Here is a 19,742-nt window from a genome sequence, read left to right as displayed (position 1 = left end):
AACACAGAGCCATTTTATGTTGCATAGGCCTCTCTGAGGCAAGGTTACAGGCTGAGGAAGCATCTACACTGTAGAATTAATGTAGATCGATAGCACTTTAGCAGCAATGGCTCAATGCTATAGAATCCTGGGATTTGTAGTTTGATGAGACACCAGCACTCTTTGGCAGGGAAGACTAAAGACCTTGCAAAACTACAATCCATAAAATTGACCCATGCCGGTTAGAGTGATGACAGACTGCACTAATTTTGCAGTGTAGATGCACTCAGAGAAATAAATGTTGATGCATAATATATATGGAGGGGGGCAGTTGTGAAACATCTGGCAGACAGTGGGAGACTTGTGGATTGCACCTAATTCCCATTACCAGCTTCTATCCAGAATGGAAATTACCAGTTCAGCTATCTTTGTCAAATCCGGAATGCAACTAAATGACTTCGTGTTGGTTAAAAATAAAACTGTGACTCATGGTGACGTCCTTAGCTAAACTGGCAGCCAAGCGTTCCTTTCTTATAAAAGAGCATGGTGCCTCCTTCCTGCCTTGTAAGCAGCTGCATGGGGCCATTTTGTAATTAAAGTATCAGATGCTGTGGAGAAGAGACCTGTTTTGTTTTTTCACTGCCAGAGGGAGAAAAACACTTATCTGTAATGGTATGGTAATTTTGTTCATAACGAACAAGTTACAGTGGCCCAAATCAATACCATTTCTGGCTAAGAGTTGGGTCATACATCTTGGCACAGAAATGCTTTACATTTTTGGCTAAGAAAAATGCTATTTTTGCATTTATTTTTACAAGCCTTCACCTCTGTTCTGATTTTAAGTACTTTTTGTTCTTGCTTAAATTATGCATGCCATTTTATATTCAGAGGCTCCTGAAAAGCATAAAAAGCCCTTTTGGTTTACACCATAAGCCCATTTAATCTATCATTTTGTTCACATGTGGTCAGCCAGTTAGCTGCCTATGAAAAGCCCACAGGCAGGACATAAGTGCAAATGCATTTTGCCCAACTACTGATATTGAGAATCATTCTGCTTTTGATATTGAGGAGACTATATAGCCATCATAAGTGGCAACCACTGGTAAGCCTATACTCCATGAATGTGTCCAATGTCTTCTTAGAATTGTCCAAATTGGCAGTCAAAATTACACCCTGTGGTAGCAACAAATGAACAAAGCCTTGAAAGAATGTATTGTTGAAGGCTTTCATGGCTGGAATCACTGGGTTGTTGTAGGTTTTTCGGGCTATATGGCCATGTTCTAGAAGCATTCTCTCCTGATGTTTTGCCTGCATCTATGGCAAGCATCCTCAGAGGTTGTGAGGTCCTCACAACTTCTGAGGATGCTTGCCATAGATGCAGGCAAAACATCAGGAGAGAATGCTTCTAGAACATGGCCATATAGCCTGAAAAACCTACAACCACGCTTGAAAGAATATCAGTTCTCCACTAGTATGAGAATGAGTTGGTGCTAAGTTGTCAACACTACAAGAAAGCAGTCAGAAAACTGCAGGCTTGTTTTTAGGATACAAGATGAACACTCACTGTCTTGTTGGGCCAGTTATACTTCTCAAACACATCTTGAACCCGATCTTCTCCTCCATCGGTGAACATCATGATCATCTTGTTGCAATTGGCTCTGCTGATGTTGGACTGCAAAAAAGAAGTAACATTTATTGTTGTTGTTAATGTGCCTTCAAGTCAATTCCAACTTATGGTGACCTCATCATCAGGTTTTCTAGACAAGATTTATTCAGAGGAGGTTTATCATTGCCTCACTGTAAGAGTGAGAGTATGTGACTCCTCCATGGCCATCTAATGGATATTCATAGCGGAGTAAAATTTGAAAGTCATAGTTCAAATCTGAAATCACTGCACCAAACTGGCTCTGATACATTTATTACCCTTTGGTTAAAATAAAGCTTGAGTAGTCAAGATCAAAATTGTGACTATATTGTTAAGAGGAATTATCTGTCTGTAAGTGATATTTAAAAGAAGAGCAACACTCAGAAAAGCAGGGGAAATTCCAGACAAAACTCAATCAGGGCCAGCTAGCACCTGACAACAAAGGATTCCTCGGGCAGCAACCAACCAGACTTTGAAGCTGCGAGGCCATTAAATGCTAATAAAGGTGGCCAATTGCAATATTCACACTTACCTCAAGCAGACAAGAGTTCTTTCTCTCACCCTGGACATTCCACAGATATATAAACCCCACTTGCCTAGTTCCAACAGACTTCACAACCTTTGTTGATGCCTGCCATTGATGTGGGTGAAATGTCAGGAGAGGATGCTTCTGGAACATGGCCATACAGCCCAGAAAACTCACACCTACCCTGAATGAATTTTATTTGAGACTAGAGTGGGCTCTTCGGATCTGTGGAATCCGGATCTGAGATTTCTAGTGACCAGAGATTGTTGTTCCCCATATTAGTAAACGGAGCTGATGTGAATATGGACATACTAATGCTTAAAAATGAACATCTCTGCCATTGAATAATACAGGGCATGACCATCCATACTTATATGTATCTATGATGGGACCTGTAGCTAAACACTTGCAAATATTGCAGGCCCACTGTACTGTGGAGCATTACTTTTTCCTGTTTGCAGCAAGAAAAAAATAAGAGTGGGGAAACTAGTGTACACAGATTAGTTTATGTCACAAATTTATGGAGGGGAGCCACATCCTGTTGTATGCTTTCCAACATTGATATATGCATTTATCACACATTGTCAGAGAATATGTTATACACATACTTCTATAGGTAAATCTCCCAGCCTCCTAACTCCTTGGAATGTCAGAGCTGCTGAAGAGCCTATTAGGTTGCAAATCTGTAAGGAAATAATGGCGGGAGTGTATGTATGTGTGTGTGTGTAAGAATGAACCAGAGAATACTTCTTTACTGATAAGTGAGAACAGCAAAAGATGGACATGCATTTCTACACACGTATTATGTATATGAGTATGTGGAAATTAGTCATCCCTAGAGCTAGTTTCCTCATGTCCCCCTCCCACTGACTTCAGTCCAAGAAAGTGGCAGTGAAGAATCTGTTTTCTTTAGCTGTTTCTCCAGGGGTGAAGGTGGTACAGATGAACAGGGAGAAGGAGGGGCTGTCGGGACGGAAATTATGTTGTGGCTATTACCGCTCAGCGATTAATAGGGCTATTCATCTTTATTTTGTCCAACGTCACTGTAGACTGTCTGATCCGAGTCCTTTCAGATGGGCCCTGCTAACTTTGTAATGAAATGGAAGAGGCAGCTGCTTCCACTAAAACTTAAGTATCAGCTGCTGAAGCTTTTCATGTATCCAGGGAGGGATGTGGAGCACCCATGCCCTATCTGTTCATTTATTATCAAGGGCCACACATTGTTACGAGAATAATGCCGATGATCCCGGCCTCGTGTACTACGGTACTTGCGTCAGTGGGACAAACAGTCCTGGGAAAATAACACAATAACAGACGTTTTCGGGAAGTGATTAACCTGCAGCTGTCATACTTGAGGCATATCCTGAGATGACACAACCCATTAGAAAATGTGGTAAGTGGCAATAGGAAAGGAGTATTACTTACTTAGGCGATCCCTCGCTTTCTGAGGATGATTGTCTTCCAATATTCTTGTGGGTCCGTATGTGGCTGTGGAGCCCTATTCTTGCTCTGCATCTTCTTCCGCAGTGAGGGCATTGGTTTCCAGGTGGAAGGCAGTCTCGGCCGGGGTTGGCTTGACGCGCCTTCCTCTTGGCACGTTTCTCTTTTTCACCCTCCACTTGTGCCTCCTCAAATTCTGCAGCACTGCTGGTCACAGCTGACCTCCAGCTGGAGCGGTCAAGGGCCAGGGCTTCCCAGTTCTCACTGTCTATGCCAGAGTTTTTAAGGTTGGCTTTGAGCCCATCTTTAAATCTCTTTTCCTGTCCTCCAACATTCCGTTTTCCATTCTTGAGTTTGGAGTAGAGCAGCTGCTTTGGGAGACGGTGGTCGGGCATCTGGACAACATGGCCGGTCCAGCGGAGTTGGTGGCGGAGGACCATCGCTTCAATGCTGGTGGTCTTTGCTTCTTCCAGCACGCTGACATTTGTCCGCTTGTCTTCCCAAGAGATTTGCAGGATTTTCCGGAGGCAGTGCTGATGGAATCGTTCCAGGAGTTGCATGTGATGTCTGTAGACAGTCCACGTCTCACAGGCATAGAGCAGGGTTGGGAGGACAATAGCTTTATAAACAAGCACCTTGGTATCCCTACGGATGTCCCGGTCCTCAAACACTCTGCTTCATTCGGAAAAATGCTGCGCTTGCAGAGCTCAGGCGGTGTTGTATTTCGGCGTCGATGTTGACTTTGGTGGAGAGGTGGCTGCCAATGTACACCATTAAGCTGTATCACTGGCATTGGAAGGTGTATTTGAGTCAATCAGGGAAGTCACAACCCTGATTTTGGAAGACCTGAGCAGGGCAGGGGATTACTGGAGTTTTCTCATTCATAGGATTGCCATATGTCAAAGTTGACTTGACATCAAACAACAGCAATATATATTTCCATAGATGGCATGATCATGATAGAAGGCAGAACAAAAGTTATGTGGTGAGACTAGAGTGCACAATTATGGTGAGGAGACTCAGATTCAAATTGCCACACAACTCAGAAGCTTACATTGCATGGCTTACCTATATTTAAAGAAACATATGATTTTCCTAACCCACACATCTTGCATTTAATGTGCTTTCTTTTGTGATTGAAAAATAAAAAAAAAGGATTTAAATTGCTTTATGGTCAAGGTACCTTGCCTCTGAGAAAATATCATTGTGAGAGTAAAATGTGTTAATCACAGAGAGAACACAACCCTTAATGGCTAATATGACCCTCACTGGGTTCCTTTCAATCACTTATGATTTCTTAGGTGACCCATATCACAAGATTGGTCATGAAGGTACAACAGAATGGGGTAGAACCCTATAAGACAACTTATAAATGAATGTATAAGGTGTTTATAAGGATTTGACAGCCTTCAGATCTCAGAAATGATCTTTGTTAGCTTCATGGGCTAGGAAGGTTTTTTGGAAAAAAGGTTTTATGGGGAACTTTGTAATCTCTGATTAGACATCTTGAAATTTGGGGAGCCTGGGTAGTGAGATCAGAGTAGAATCCAGTTGCATTTAATACCATGTTGTGCAGAATATTTTTATTTCTGATGCTCTTCCTTGTTATCATTCCGGAGGAAAGTGAAGACCTGGTTGTTCGAGCAGGTATTTGAATAGGCATCTTAAAGAATATAGGAATATGGAACATTGGATGATAAAACTGGATCTTGATTCTAATTATGAGACTCCAAAGAGATGCTTATTGATGTATAATTGATTAATTAATATGCAATTGTTTTAATTGTTTTTAACTGTTTTATGTTGTTCTGAGCATTGAATTTTGCTATTGTTAACCATTTTCTTGCCTGAAGGCTGAGAAAAGTGGTATACAAATATGGAAAATAATAAATAAATAAATAAATAAATAAGGAAAACAACATGCAACAACAATCTGGTGCGCAATAGCCCTGTATATATTCAAAAGGTGCTCCTCCTTTGTGATGTCGATTTGGTATTTTGAATGCCTCTTGTCCCTTTCAAACTGATCAGAGCCAATCTTTCGATAGGCTTGGATCTGGGGAAGAATTCCTATTATGACTTGCCTTTGAAGGCAGAAACAGGTGAAAAGAAGAAGAAAAATAGAGCAGTGGCTGAGAAGCTGAGAAAGTGAGTATGACCAGAAAAACAAAGCAAAGCAAGGGCATTGCAGTTGCCATAATACATTTGTCTAGCTAATGAAAATAGTCTGTGCTTGCTAAAATAGCTCACTATTGTTGCTGAAGGAAGATATTATTGACACATGTTTGGTAAAAGCAAAGAAGGAAATACTGTGGGATAAACCAGAAGTTGAACCCACAGCCTTCAGACAACATTGAAAACAGCCGAGGCAGGAACTCACTCCACTCCCCGCATTTGACCCACCAACCTGTCGGTTAGCAGTCCTGCCAGCACAAGGGTTTAACCCATTGTGCCACCGGGTGCTCCATGTAATGAGCTAAACAATAATATGGGATCAGGGCTGTGAGAAAATGAGACATAGCCACCATCCCCAAATGCCAGGAGGTTTCTCTGATTCTCAGACATCTTGAGACCAAGCTGCTTATATTGTCAGATATATTTAGATGTATTTGCAACATATCCACTTCCTCCAAAGCAGCTCCTTCAGGAGTGGAGCCATTTGTGTTATGTCTTTAGAGTGAGAAGTGGGATTTCCTACCCATTGTATTTCCCACAGGGAAAAACACCAAGACATTGGAGACAGATTGATACATCTCTGGCATAATTTAAGGCTTTGCTCCTGTTTCCATATGCCCACATTCTCCTGTGGGCAACCTATTTGATTTTCAGATTCCCTCTCCTTTTAGGGTGCATCGACATAGTGTAGGATTATTACAGTTTGCCACCACTTTAACTGTCATGGCTCAATTCCATTGAATCATGGGAGTCTTAGTTTGGTGAGGTAACAGGACTCATCCTAAAGCTCCCATGGGCCACAGCAATTAAAATGGTGTTGAACTGGATTGATTTTAAAGTATAGATCAGTGGTTCTCAACCTGTGGTCCACAGACCATCAATGTTCTGCAAGAATGAAAATATGGTCTGCGGCCTCATCATTACCACACCATTGCCTCAAAACCACATGGCAACAAGAGCAACTGGTCTCATGAAACCCTCTTACAGTGCCAAGGTAATGGGGATGTTGGGAGGGGAGAGAGACTGACTACGCATACAAGATCAACTCTAGATTATTAAATATGATTTTCTGTGGGTGAGCAGATGATGACTACTGGGTGGCATATGTTCTGTATCAGAAAGTAAAGCTAGTGTGGTCTTTCCAATGCAATTTTCTGAATCAGCATCCCAAATAACCAAAACAAAATTAAAATTGACCAAAAACTGATTTGTAACCCTTTTGATACTAATTTTGGAAAGTGGTCCCTGGTCAAAGTGGTTCCTGGTCAAGTGGTCTCTGGTCAAAAAAAGGTTGGAATCACTGGTATAGATGCTCCCTAAGTTCCCTTCCAGGCTTTAGACTGAATGCTTACATTTTGCAGCTGTTCAAAGGCAAACTCAAAGCCTGCCTTGTAGTCTGTGGTTCCCCGAGCCTCCATTACTTCCACCTTCTCTTTGAAGACCTTCTTGTTGCGGATATTTGCCTGGACTAAATGATTGAAGCAGGATACAGCCTGGGCCTTTTGGTTAAACTGGAAAGCAGAAAACAGAGAATTGAAAATGCATTAGGATGGGCAAAAAGAGGCAATGGAAAAGTCATGAACTTTATCTGCTCCCAAGCTAGACCCATCAAATTATGAAATTATCTGGTGGAAGAGATTTGACAGCTGTCTTGAGTTTAAAAGAACATTAAAGACTAAGATCTTCCAGCTGGCCTGTCCAGATGGTTTTTGTTTTAAGATTTAAAATTATGAATTGTTTTCTTAAATGTGTATGCTTTTTAAGTGATGTTATGCTCTTTAAAATGATTTTGTATTTTCAATTACTGATCATGTTTTAATACTATGTTATGTATCTATTTGTTGCTTATTTTAATCAGTTGTTATCTGCCACAATCCTATACAGAGAGAGGTTTGAAACAACAGAGGCACAACTCTGTGGCCCAAATGATACATTGGAACTTATGTCACAAGCACCACCTGCCAGTAGTAAAGAACTGGTGGGATCATAAACCTGCAAAGGTCGTGGAAAATGAACATGCAAAAATACTGTGGGACCTTTGAATTCAGACTGACAAAGTTTTGGAACACAATACACCAGACCTCACGATTGTGGAAAAGAAAAAAGTTTGGATTATTGATTTTGCCATACCAGGTGACAGCCGAATAGAGAAAAAACAACAGGAAAAACTCAGCCATTATCAGGACCTCAAAATTGAACTCCAAAGGCTCTGGCATAAACCAGTACAGGTGATCCCAGTGGTAATCAGCAGACTGGGTGCCATGCAAAAGATCTCAGCTGGCATTTGCAAACAATAAACATTCATAAAATCATGATCTGTCAACTACAATACCCCACCTTACTTGGATCTGCGCGCATCATTCCAAAATACATCACGCAGTCTTAAACGCTTGGGAAGTGTTTGACTTGTGATTTTGTGATACAAAATTCAGCACATATATCTCATTTGCTATGTCATACTGTGTCAGAATAATAATAATAATAATAATAATAATAATAATTTATTAATTTAAAATATTTATGCTTCTCTTTCTTTCTGGGTATAAAATACAACTCAGTGGCAAAGGGTAAAATGCATATATTTATTATTATTGTCAATTGTTTTAATTAAAATTTTATCCCAAATCAATTTCACTTTAGTTCCAAAATTAATATTGAATGTTTTATTTTTTATTGTTTTCAGTTGTCTGTTAGCCACTTTGAGTGAAAAGGCAGGATTAAAATTGTAATAATGAAATAGTAACTGGAATAGTAAGGCACCAAACATTTTGTACGATATTCACACCTAAGACTTTCTTAACCCGCTGAGCAAACTCAGGTCTCCATTTATATGTTGTAGCTTTTGAATCGGCCACTGAATATTTCCAAACTGAAAAGATGAATGCAGATGTACTGACCCAGGTTCAGTTGGGAAAGCAGTTAGCCTGGAAGAAGGAACATATTTGTGAATGTAGCAAAGAGCACCTGGCTCTTTGTGTAAATATCCTAGTAGAAATGAGATGCCATAGACAACTGCTTCTTAGTATGATGAGGATGTGTATTTTGTATTATTTACACACACATAATTAAAAGTTTCCAAAATATACATAAAAGAAAAAGAAAAGGGAAAAAATAGAGAAGATGGGGGAAAAGTACAGCGAAATGGAAAAAAAGGGGAAAGATTACAACGACTCCCAACTTTCTTTATGGCTATGAATTTTAATATATGAAATCGTACTTTGCCAGCTAACAAAGAAATAGGTTCTTGTGGGTTTTTTTTCGGGCTATAGAGCCATGTTCTAGAGGCATTTCTCCTGACGTTTCGCCTGCATCTATGGCAAGCATCCTCAGAGGTGTGAGGTCTGTTGGAAGTAGGAAAAATGGGCTTATATATCTGTGGAATGGCTGGGGTGGGGCAAGGAGCTTGTGGATTTCAATGGCTTTCAATGGATTTCAATGCTTGTGGATTTCAATGGCTTTCAATGAAATCCACAAGCATGTGGACAATTTCAACAGAAAGGAAGAGACCATGAAAATGAACAAAATCTGGCTACCAGTATTAAAAAACTCTAAAATTATAACAGCTAAACAACAGAGAGGAAAAAACCAGGCACAGATTAACACCTCCCAGCAACAGATTTTCCCAGGCTCAGGCAGGCCTTCAAATGCTAATGAAGGTGATCAGCTAAACATTCACACCTAACTGCAGCAGGGAAGAGCTCCTTGCCCCACCCCAGCCATTCCACAGATATATAAGCCCATTTTTCCTACTTCCAACAGACCTTCTCAACCTCTGAGGATGCTTGCCATAGATGCAGGCGAAACGTCAGGAGAAATGCCTCTAGAACATGGCTCTATAGCCCGAAAAAACCCACAAGAACCTAGTGATTCCAGCCATGAAAGCCTTCGACAATACATTAACAAAGAAATACTTCATACACATTTTATAGCAATTCAAACCTACTGGTTATTATAATTTATTGTTATCGTATTATGTTCTTCATTCTCCAAAGAGAGAGTCAAGGGGTTTCTGTGCTTCAAAAATGTCACCAATTTTTTTCCTAACCAAATCAGATAATTTATCTTTTCCAATGAAATCATTCAGTTTTAACAGCCAATCTCCTTTTGTTGTAATTAATGCGCTCTTCCATTTTTGTGCATATACCAATCTTGCTGGAGTGGTAATATATCATGGTAATCTTCCATATTTCCTCCCATTTGCCCATCCATCAATTCTAATAAAAACAGTCCAGGTTTAAATTGATTATTAACCTTCAAAATATTCCGTATTAAAATATGTATTTGAGAACAAAACGTTTTGGAAAATGATAATGTCATCTTCCAATCTTGCCATCTACTTGTTATCTTGCTGTTCATCTAAGGACATAGGATAGCACTTATGGGCCTTTCCAATATTTTCACAAATACCCTGTCAGGAAGTGTAGGCTGAGAGGTGCTGCCTGGCTCAAAATCATCCAGTAATTTTAATCACGGAATAGGGATTTGAATCTGATGTCCTTTACATCTCGCTGGGGTAAGCAGGCTTTCAAAAACTAACACAGTCGAATAATGTGCAATTGACTATGGAATTGCCTTAGATTCTGATCCATGGATGGTGTGTCTCTAACATTAGAATGTACTTTATTATGTTTAGTTTGTATTAATTTTAATTCAATTTATTTTAAGTCAATATTGTATGCTTTAAAGTACTATGTTAGTGCCACTTGTAAGCTGCCTTGAGTCCCCCTTGGAGTAGAGAAAAGAGGGATATAAATAAGGTAAATAAATATAATTTAGAACATCTCTTCATTTCAATACAGCTCTGAGAATGCCAGTGAATAGAGATTCAGGAAGCTGTAAACCTTGAGAATAACATTTCCTAGCTCTGGATGTAAACATGAGTTTTGAGTCCTCATAAATCAAATACTTTTAAGCTTTATTGTCTTTATATTTGAATTGTTTAACTGATATGTCATCAGCCCACTTTGGTTGGGACTGAATGTTTACTTTTAAGCTTTTTAATTGTTTTTATATTTGAATTGTTCAATTGATATTCTTTGTTTATTCCTGTATGTTTAAATTGATATGCTAATTTTTTAAACTGATATGTCATGTTTATTATTATATGTGTAATGCAGCATTGTATGCCATGGTCTGTAAGCTGCCCTGAGTCCCCCATTGGGGTGAGAAGGGTGGGGTATAAATGTAGCATAACAACAACAACAACAACGTGGTCTCTGATGAAGGTATCTATGATCCTCCTATGCTTGCCATTCATTTTCTCAAACCAGCAAGACAAGCAAGCAGGGGGAAACAGCACAGATTGGATCACAGGGTACCAAGACAGGTAGGGACACAGATGACTGAAACAATCAAACTTCTCATTCTTTTTGCTGAAGGTCTTTGCTACTGAGAAGGCCAAAATTTGTATCCAGGATTCTGTGGGAGTAAACGGTGGAAGAATTTGTTGGCGTTAATGGAGTGATAAGACCCCCATCCTCCTGAATCCTGCCTGAGCAGGACGGATTTGTGGAGAGCATTGCTGTGATTACTTATATACCTCCAGGCGTGTTTTCTGCAGGACGTTTCAGCGCCTTATCACAAGGTTACAGGCCCAGCTTACTGGGCATCCTGAGCTAAGTTGTTAGGAGAGGACTGACTTTTCCTTCTGACCAGGTGGGTGAAGTGAAAGAGCACTCATATGCTGGAAATATGGAACATTATTTAGGAGGCAGTGATCCACTAAAAGTAATGAGACTAGACGTGTTAATTAGTTCAAACATGTTTCTTCCTAGACATCAGACACATGAGAAAGAGAATGGCAGAGTTCTCCATTTTTTTCTTTTTTTAAAAAAAGAAATAGTCTATGTATTCTTGACATCTTCCTAAGGATTGGGTTGCTGTGAGTTTTCCGGGCTGTATGGCCATGTTCCAGAAGCATCCTCTCCTGACGTTTCACCCACATCTTTGGCAGGCATCCTCGGAGGTTGTGAGGTCATGGAATTTGGATGAAATGCATTTTCCATTTCATGTTCTTCACCCTCTTGTCTCTGGTCTCCTTTCTTTACTATCTAAATATTGCCAGGTACAGATTTCACCTGCTTGTTTAAAGCCCAGCACACTTCTGGCCCAGAGCTCAGATTAGCCAATCAATAAGAGTGACAGCACTGATCTTGGAAAGACTCATCCCTGGATCCTCCTGAGTGTGCTGAGGTGAAAAGGTAAGGAGCTATGCACTTGCCATCACCACCCAGCAGCTGTCACCAGTTTTACAAATCAGTGTTAAGACTGGGAGAATAACCTCCCATGCCGCACCCAAGCAGTTATCTAGATATCTGACTAGTCAAAACACCACTGCTGGGCTAAGAATGACATACTTCTTTCCCTCAGCAATAGGTATACCTATCATATATCAGTCAACATAGAAATACATTTTCAAAGAAAGCTCTTCATCTTGCAGGATTAATACAGATGGCCATTGGAAATACTTGGTGCTGTCTGTGTACATACTTGACTTGCAGATGTCTTCTACTTTGCAAGGTCCCTTGAAAACGTGCAAAGATTGACTGTATTTTTTAAAATAGCACAGAATGCAATATATCATCCAATATTTTAGGATTGCTTCACACCTCAGAGAAAGAGATTTCCACCATGTGCCAGCTATTTCTTTTGTCTGAAGGGGAAAAGGGCCTCCTGGCATATTTTGAAAGGCTCTCTGGTATCCCCCACAGTTCAGGTTAGATTCCAGCAATGCATTATCTGTGAGGCTGCCTATGAAACACACCTGGAAATTTTAATTGGACTAAAGTATGGTTGCCAAGATATTAACTGGAACCCTCTGTATTGGCCATATGTCATCCATGGAAAATGATGTTCATAGCCTTCTGGTTTAGTTCTATATATAATTAAAAATGATGATTATAGTTAAGGTTTTCACCCATAAAAAGCCCAAATGATCTGGATACAGTCTGAAGGGTCTGGCAGCTTCTATGTGACCTTGCCCATAAAGTATGGCTGTCAGTTGGGGCCCTCTACTAAATGTCTTCAGAAATGAGGGCAAACCTTTTCTATTATGAGGTCTTTTCAGTTGGCTCAGCTAAATTGCTATAATTCCACTTTAGTTGCTCTGGCTCCATCCTATGGTGCCCTGGCACTTGCGGTTTAATGAGAGGTATGTACAAGTCTCAAACAGACAGCTCTGTTCATTCACCATAGGATTCCATAGGATATTGCCTTGGCAGTAAGTGGAACCAAAGTGTTATATGAAAGGGGGTCTTGTCTAAGAAACAAGCTTTGCTATCCCTCTATTCTGCCTTAGTCAGACCACATCTGGAATACTGTGTCTATTTCTGGGCACCACAATTGAAGGGAGATGTTGACAAGCTGGAATGTGTCCAGAGAATGATCAAGGGTCTGGAGAACAAGCCCTATGAGGAGTGGCTTAAAGAAATAGGCATATTTAGCCTAAAGAAGAGAAGGCTGAGAGGAGACATGATGGCCATGTATATATGTGTGAGAAGTCATAGAGAGGGGGGAACAAGCTTGTTTTCTGCTGCCCTGGAGACTAGAATGCAGAACAATGGCTTCAAACTACAGGAAAGGAGATTCTACCTGAAGAACTTCCTGACTGTGAGAGCTGTTCAGCAGTGGAACTCTCTGCTCTGGAGTATGGTGGAGGATCCTTCTTTGGAGGCTTTTAAGCAAAGGCTGGATGGCCATCTGTCAGAGGTGCTTTGAATGCGATTTTCCTGCTTCTTGGCAGGGGGTTGGACTGGATGGCCCATGAGAACTCTTCCAACTCTATAATCCTATGATTAAGGACAATGAAAGGTTGTCCTATTCTGCCAAAACTGTGGCTGAATATAATTGGGGAACAATTCATAATATTTCCGCTAGCTAAGAATGTAGATGTGGTTTCTATTGATTTTAGTTTTCTTGTTTTGTATTTTATGCTCTAGCAGTTTCAGCTGTAAATGGAAGTTGCCTTGGAGACCATTACTGGAAATGGGAGAGGGGGAAAGTTAGTTAATAAATAATGCTCATGCCTCCCTTAGTTTGGTGTCCCTGACTCTTCAGCCCAGCCTGCCTCAAGAGCCTTAACTCATGCATACAACAGGCCTTGTGTTCCTTCTTTCTGTCTCCCTGAGGATAGAGGCTTTATTTTGGAAGCATCTGAGTAGCTGATTTGATGCAATTTGACAATGGATTACAGTATTGGTTTTCTATGCCACTTCAGCAGAGGAGAATCCTGCGGAGAGCCTAAACTTTGCATCTACAACCTCCCACGGGAATAACTGTGCTTGAAAGCACCCGTGGGAAGAGGAAGCGAGAGAGAGAGAGAGAGAGAGAGAGAGAGAGAGAGAGAGAGACTATTCTAAGGTTGTAGGAACGCCTCGCAAGATGTGGCCTTAGTCTTGTGCAGAAAGAAGCTGCTGCAGCATAGGAAACAGTTATAGCTTAGAATGTGTTGCCTCTACTCAGTGGGGCAGATGTTTACACTCTGGGTTTCATAAAACTTTTAAGGAGCTATCCAGTTATTCCTACCAGAGATTCAGCACCTTGGATGGCGCTTTTAAAGTCAGACTAAAATGCAGAATAGCTTCATGCTCCACTGACACTGAAATTACGAGTCTTCTACTGCCTCTAGTTCAGGCATGGGCAAACTTTGGCCCTCCAGGTGTTTTGGACTCCAACTTTCACAATCCCTAGCAGCCTCAGGCCCCTTCCTTTCCCCTTCAGCCACTTAAGCTGGAGGGCCACAGTTTAGCTGAAGTTTGCCCATGCCTGAACTAGTTAGATTTCTTCTGGTTCCATCCGTAGAGCAAAGGCAGCCATTTTGATCTCAAAAAACCTGATGCTTGTACAGAATGAAATGACCCAGAAATGTTAATGCTAATCTATTTGTTCTTTAGCCTTGGACAGAACTTAGACAACCTCTTTGTTTGGAATTGTCATCCTAAAAGGTAGCTTTTTCAAGCTCCGAGTAGCTACTGGTTGTGGTGATGTGTACTGACACAAAATTCTAAATTCAGCCCTTTCAGTCAGGTCCAGCAAAAATTTGTTCTTCAGGACTGAGGTAGTGATGGGGAGAACTGGCTCTATCAGTTTGTAGTATGTGTATATGTATTGTCGAAGACTTTTGTGGCCGAAATCACTGGGTTGCTGTAGGTTTTTTGGGCTGTATGGCCATATTCTAGAAGCAATGCTTCTAAAACATGGCCATACAGCCTGAAAAACCTACAACAACCCTATGTGTATATGTTTTTAAACACACTAAGGCACTACATGCATTATACAAGTGTACAAAAAATGCTTTAAACAACCAACCACGTAGCCAGCTTGAAATGGCAGTGAGAGTTGAGGAGATAGAAATAAATATTTATTGGGCATTTGAACTGTTGATGAAACACAGGCAAGGAGAAGCCCAGCTTATTATTCCCTAGAGCAGAGTTTCTCCAACTGTGCCCCTCCAGATGTTTTGGACTTCAGCTCCCACAATTCCTAACAGCTGGTAAGCTGACTGGGATTTCTGGGAGCTGAAGTCCAGAACACTTGGAGGAGCACAGTTTGGGAAACACTGCCATAGAGAAAATATATATGTATTTAAGTATGCTCTATGTATCAGTGTATGTGTGTGTGTGTGGGGGGGGGGGGGGGTGGTGGTGGTGGTGGTGGTGTGCATGACACTGTTCTTCTCCTTTTGTGAATTCAATCACATGGAACAAACATCTACAATGTGTATAGTGCACGGCTACTTAAGAAGTTTCATTGTGAGCAAAATTGATCCAGTCCAGTTATTTGCATCTAACCACACTGATAACACTGGATCAGGAGTATATTACAATCCATGGATCCATCACAGAAGCGAAAGGGTGACAGAAATGGTGTGGATTTCTTGAGCTATTAGAAACCTTGGGTGGAAATGTACATTTTGATGCTATTCTATGGCAGTGTATATGTAATAACCAGCTGCTGTTTCAAGCATTTTGGAGAAAAGCACACATATGTTTAGATATTCAAAAATCCTCAAAATACAGTGTCATTAATAGCATCAAAGTTTGCTTAGTGCTGCTTTCGTCGCTTATCACCTACTAATAAAGGCAATCTGCCAACAGGCTAATCTTACACTAAAAACAGGGGAGAGACATGGCCTCCATAGCTATCTAGCTATCTGTGATTCAATGGATTTATACCAAATCCTTCCCTTCTCTCACCATGATCCTCCCCCACTTTGAGCCTTCTCCACAATGAACACCTCGTGCAAGCAGAATAGTCCGTCAAAGCTGGCATGGGGGAAATGGCAGTGGAAGGATGTAATTTATTTCTCGCAGGTGTGTTTTGTCATTTGCAATTGATCAAAGGCAGAGAGTGGTCGAGAGCGCAGGAAAAGGAAAGGTGACAGAAATGGTAAATTGGGCTGCAGGAGCTACACGAGGCAGAGGCCAATGCCTCTGACAGGCATTTCCCTCTTCGCTCCCATTATACAGAGAAATAAATACAGCAAAATAAAAGTGCACACTTGTTTTCACAGGGCTGATGTGGCATTTTGGTTTGAGATGCTTTCAGAACTAATTTTCTAGAGAAGCAGTAGGTTCACTTCTTGAGGCTGGTATTAAAAGCTCCCCAGAAAGCCCAGGAGAACAGCTTTTCTTCATTATGTACTTCACCTTGCAAGAAACCCCTTCTACTCTCCTGAGGCACTGGTCATTTTACCCTTACCAGCCTCTCACCGGCAGCATTATCCTTACCTATGACTCTTCACAGACCACGGAGATTAACCTGAAGAAATCTTGAGCAAATACATGGACATGAGTATGACTCACAGTTGCTCAGCTATTCCAAAATACCATAGTATTCATTCCCAACAAGCGGGGGAAATGGGTAATAAAAAAGCTGCTATGATAAAAGTAGGGTCAATCTTTTATGGCCTTTATTTAATTATTATTATACAGTTTAGGTTTTGTTGTTGTGTGTCTTTTGACTTATTACAATCCTAAGGAAAACCGATAAGAGGGCAAGATTTGTTTAATGTGATTTGTCTTTCCCTTCCTCTAAGGCTGAAGAAGTGTGATTTGTACAAGATCACTGAGTCGGTTTCCATGGCAAACTGGGGACTCAAACCCTGGAGTTGTATCCTTATGTTCAAACCACTATACAATGCTATCTCTGAAAGACCATATATCCTTATACGAGCCTGCCTAGGTTTCATGATTTTCAGCGAAAGGTTTTCCGTTGCTTCCACCACCATCACAGATACATTTGGTGAGGACACATGACAGGCTCTTCTAGGATGCTGCTCCCATCTTGTAGAAATCCCTCCTTATTAGTTCTTGGATGAGAGGTAAATCCAGCTAAATGATTATGTTGTTGTTGTTGTTAATTCCCCACTTTTTCTCTCGACAAGGAGATTCAAAGCAGCTAGATATTAGATATTCAGAACATGAGCACATGCTATGTAATGAACTTACAGTGGTGTCAGGCAACTGAAACTTATAATCTAATGTATCCCAGATAATGTGGCCTAGTTTGGAAAATGTGATGTTTGGGAAAAACAGTTTCTTAAAATACAGAAAATTTAAAAAGTTCATATTGCACATTTGATGGATGTAACTGTTTTGATAGGAAAGTATAGCAAACAACTCATTAGCTTGCATTACAATGTAGCTATGTTCCCTTTGTGTTGCCAGGATTCAGATATGGCTAGCACAGTCACCTGATAGTATTTCAATCTGGATCTTAATTTTAATTCAAATATTTATTTTAATTGTATATTGTTGTTAAGGCATTGAATTATTGCCTATCTGTAAGCTGCCTTGAGTCCCCTTCGGGGTAGAGAGAGGTGGGATGTAAATATAGTAAATAAATAAATAAATAAAAATACATAGTTGCTGAAGGCTATAGTATGGTAGGGTTTGGCTATGCAGGAGAGGAAGTGGACCAGGATCTGCTTCATCCACTTCACTCTCAGCCCTCAATTTTACCTATATCATAATAGCAGAAGAGCTGGGCACATTTATAGCCATTTGGGTACACTGAAATGAATTCCTTCCACTCTCCTTCTGAGCAGTGGAAGGGACTTTTGTTTTAAAAGAAACAGGAAAAAAAACCCACAGGAAGAAAAAGAGAGAAACCCACGGCATCGATAAGGAAACTATCAGGAATCTCCCTCCCAACCAATGATTTGGCAGAAAGAGCCAAGCAGGGCATTTGGACAGATCAGTGCATCTGAAATGGGAATGCTCAATTGCAGAACAGTTCTTCCCATAGGACTGCAGCCTATATGTTATTTTTTATTGTCTGTTTTATCATGTTCATTAGTTATTGACACTTTAAGCATATTTTATAATAAACCCTTTAAAGTTTTTTTTTTAATGCTGTATTTGTATTTATATATAAGCTGCCTTTAGTCCTAGCTTTGGGGGGAAATGAGATGTAATAACACGGAAGAGGAAGAGAAAAGAAGAATGAGGAGATAGTAGAGGAGAAGAAGCAAAAGGAAGAGGAGATGCAGATAGATAAAGAGGAGAAAAGAAGGAGAAAAAGGAAAAAGAGGTAGTGGAGAAGGAGAAAAAAGGAGGAGGAGAAGGAGTTGGAGAAGGATGGGGGAGAGATTGAGAAGAAGGAGATAACAGAGCAGTAGTAGAAGAAGGAGGGAAAAGAAGCAGCCGAGGGGCAAGAAGAGGAGGAAATGGGTGAGAAAGAGAAAGAGGAGAAAGCAGTGAAGAAGGAAGAGTACATATTTGCTATCCTGTTTGTTTCCTTTGCAGTGAGGAATCAGATAGCAATTAGTGGGTTGCTGTGAGGTTTTCAGGCTCTGTGGTCAGATTCCAGCAGCATTCTCTCCTAATGTTATGCCTGCATCTGTGGCTGGCATCTTCAGAGGACTTAGACTTTGAGCCACTTTGAGTCCCCTTTGGAGCTGCTTTGAGTCCACTTTGGGGAAATAAAGCGAGGTATGAATAATAATAATAATAATAATAATAATAATAATAGATTTTGTAATACAAACCTTGCCATATAACAATGCTTTACAAACTACTGTCAGTTATGCAGTTCCTTAGCAGTTAAATGAAGCACTGCCACTTAACACAGGAGAGCACTGAGGTTAGTCCCCTGTAGAGAGTAGCTACGTAACAACTGTAGTACACTGGTTATCAATAAAGAAAGTTTACCGAATAACTACTGTACTCACACTGCCCCTTTCCTAAACAACAACACATATATAACAAAGAGAGCATGCAGTAAACAAACTCCTAAATATATGTCTAATAGAGGACAAATCCTTTCTTCACAGCTGTAGACTATGCTAGAGACATGATGTCTAGGACTCTCTTATTACAAACAATAGCTTTTGTATTCTGAACACCCAAAATCCATTTTTGATTGTATTCAAAGAGCCTAAATACTATGCAAATCTGTACAACTGTTCACATATTTCACATATATTTCCTCTCAAAACCTCAGTGTTTCATATCCCCACCCCAAGACTGGTATAAATACTGTGAGGAGAGCCTTGAAGTAATATAGGAGCAAGAGGTATAGAGGGACAGCACAAAGGAAAATTGGACATTTATAACCAGTTACTGCTTGATCTCAAGACTGCTCCTATAGATGTTATGGAGTCCATTAAATGTCTCAACATACTGCTGATCCCATGGGCTAACCCATTTCTACATCTTGCTTTCTGTCTCCACCATTTGTTTCTTGTGATAACCTCAGAGTGCACACTCACCGAGGCCACATTTACATAGTCATCATCTGACAGTGTGTCCAGCATGTCATAGACCGATGTCTTCATCAGCTTCAGTGTCAGGCCACTAACACTGCCACTCCTGTAGAGGAAAGAAGACATACTCCACTTAGTTCTTGGAAATGCATTGTCTATTATTTTATGGTGGGGAATTCTTCCCTAGTTTTTGAGGTAGATATTTTAAGCATGGGATACCCAGAGACCCCCACATGGCTCTGATGTGTGGTGGCCATTTTCTTGGGTGATAG

The 19,742-nt window shown here is 40.5% G+C and overlaps 1 protein-coding gene across 3 annotated transcripts in view; it reads right to left on the bottom strand.

The window, feature by feature from the left end:
* The window catches only part of CACNA2D2 (calcium voltage-gated channel auxiliary subunit alpha2delta 2), an 809,616-nt gene that overhangs the window by 106,055 nt on the left and 683,819 nt on the right, over positions 1–19,742 (bottom strand). For all 3 annotated transcript variants that reach the window (XM_067463620.1, XM_060765787.2, XM_060765788.2), the window contains exons 10-12: positions 19,477–19,576; positions 7,118–7,276; positions 1,544–1,651 (exon numbers count right to left, since the gene is read on the bottom strand). In XM_067463620.1, the coding sequence (XP_067319721.1) occupies positions 1,544–1,651; positions 7,118–7,276; positions 19,477–19,576 (367 nt within the window). The remainder of the gene's footprint in view (positions 1–1,543; positions 1,652–7,117; positions 7,277–19,476; positions 19,577–19,742) is intronic.

Source organism: Anolis sagrei, chromosome 2 (genome assembly GCF_037176765.1).
Source record: "Anolis sagrei isolate rAnoSag1 chromosome 2, rAnoSag1.mat, whole genome shotgun sequence".
Taxonomy (NCBI): Eukaryota; Metazoa; Chordata; class Lepidosauria; order Squamata; family Dactyloidae; genus Anolis; species Anolis sagrei.
This window is presented reverse-complemented; position numbering and strand designations above follow the sequence as displayed.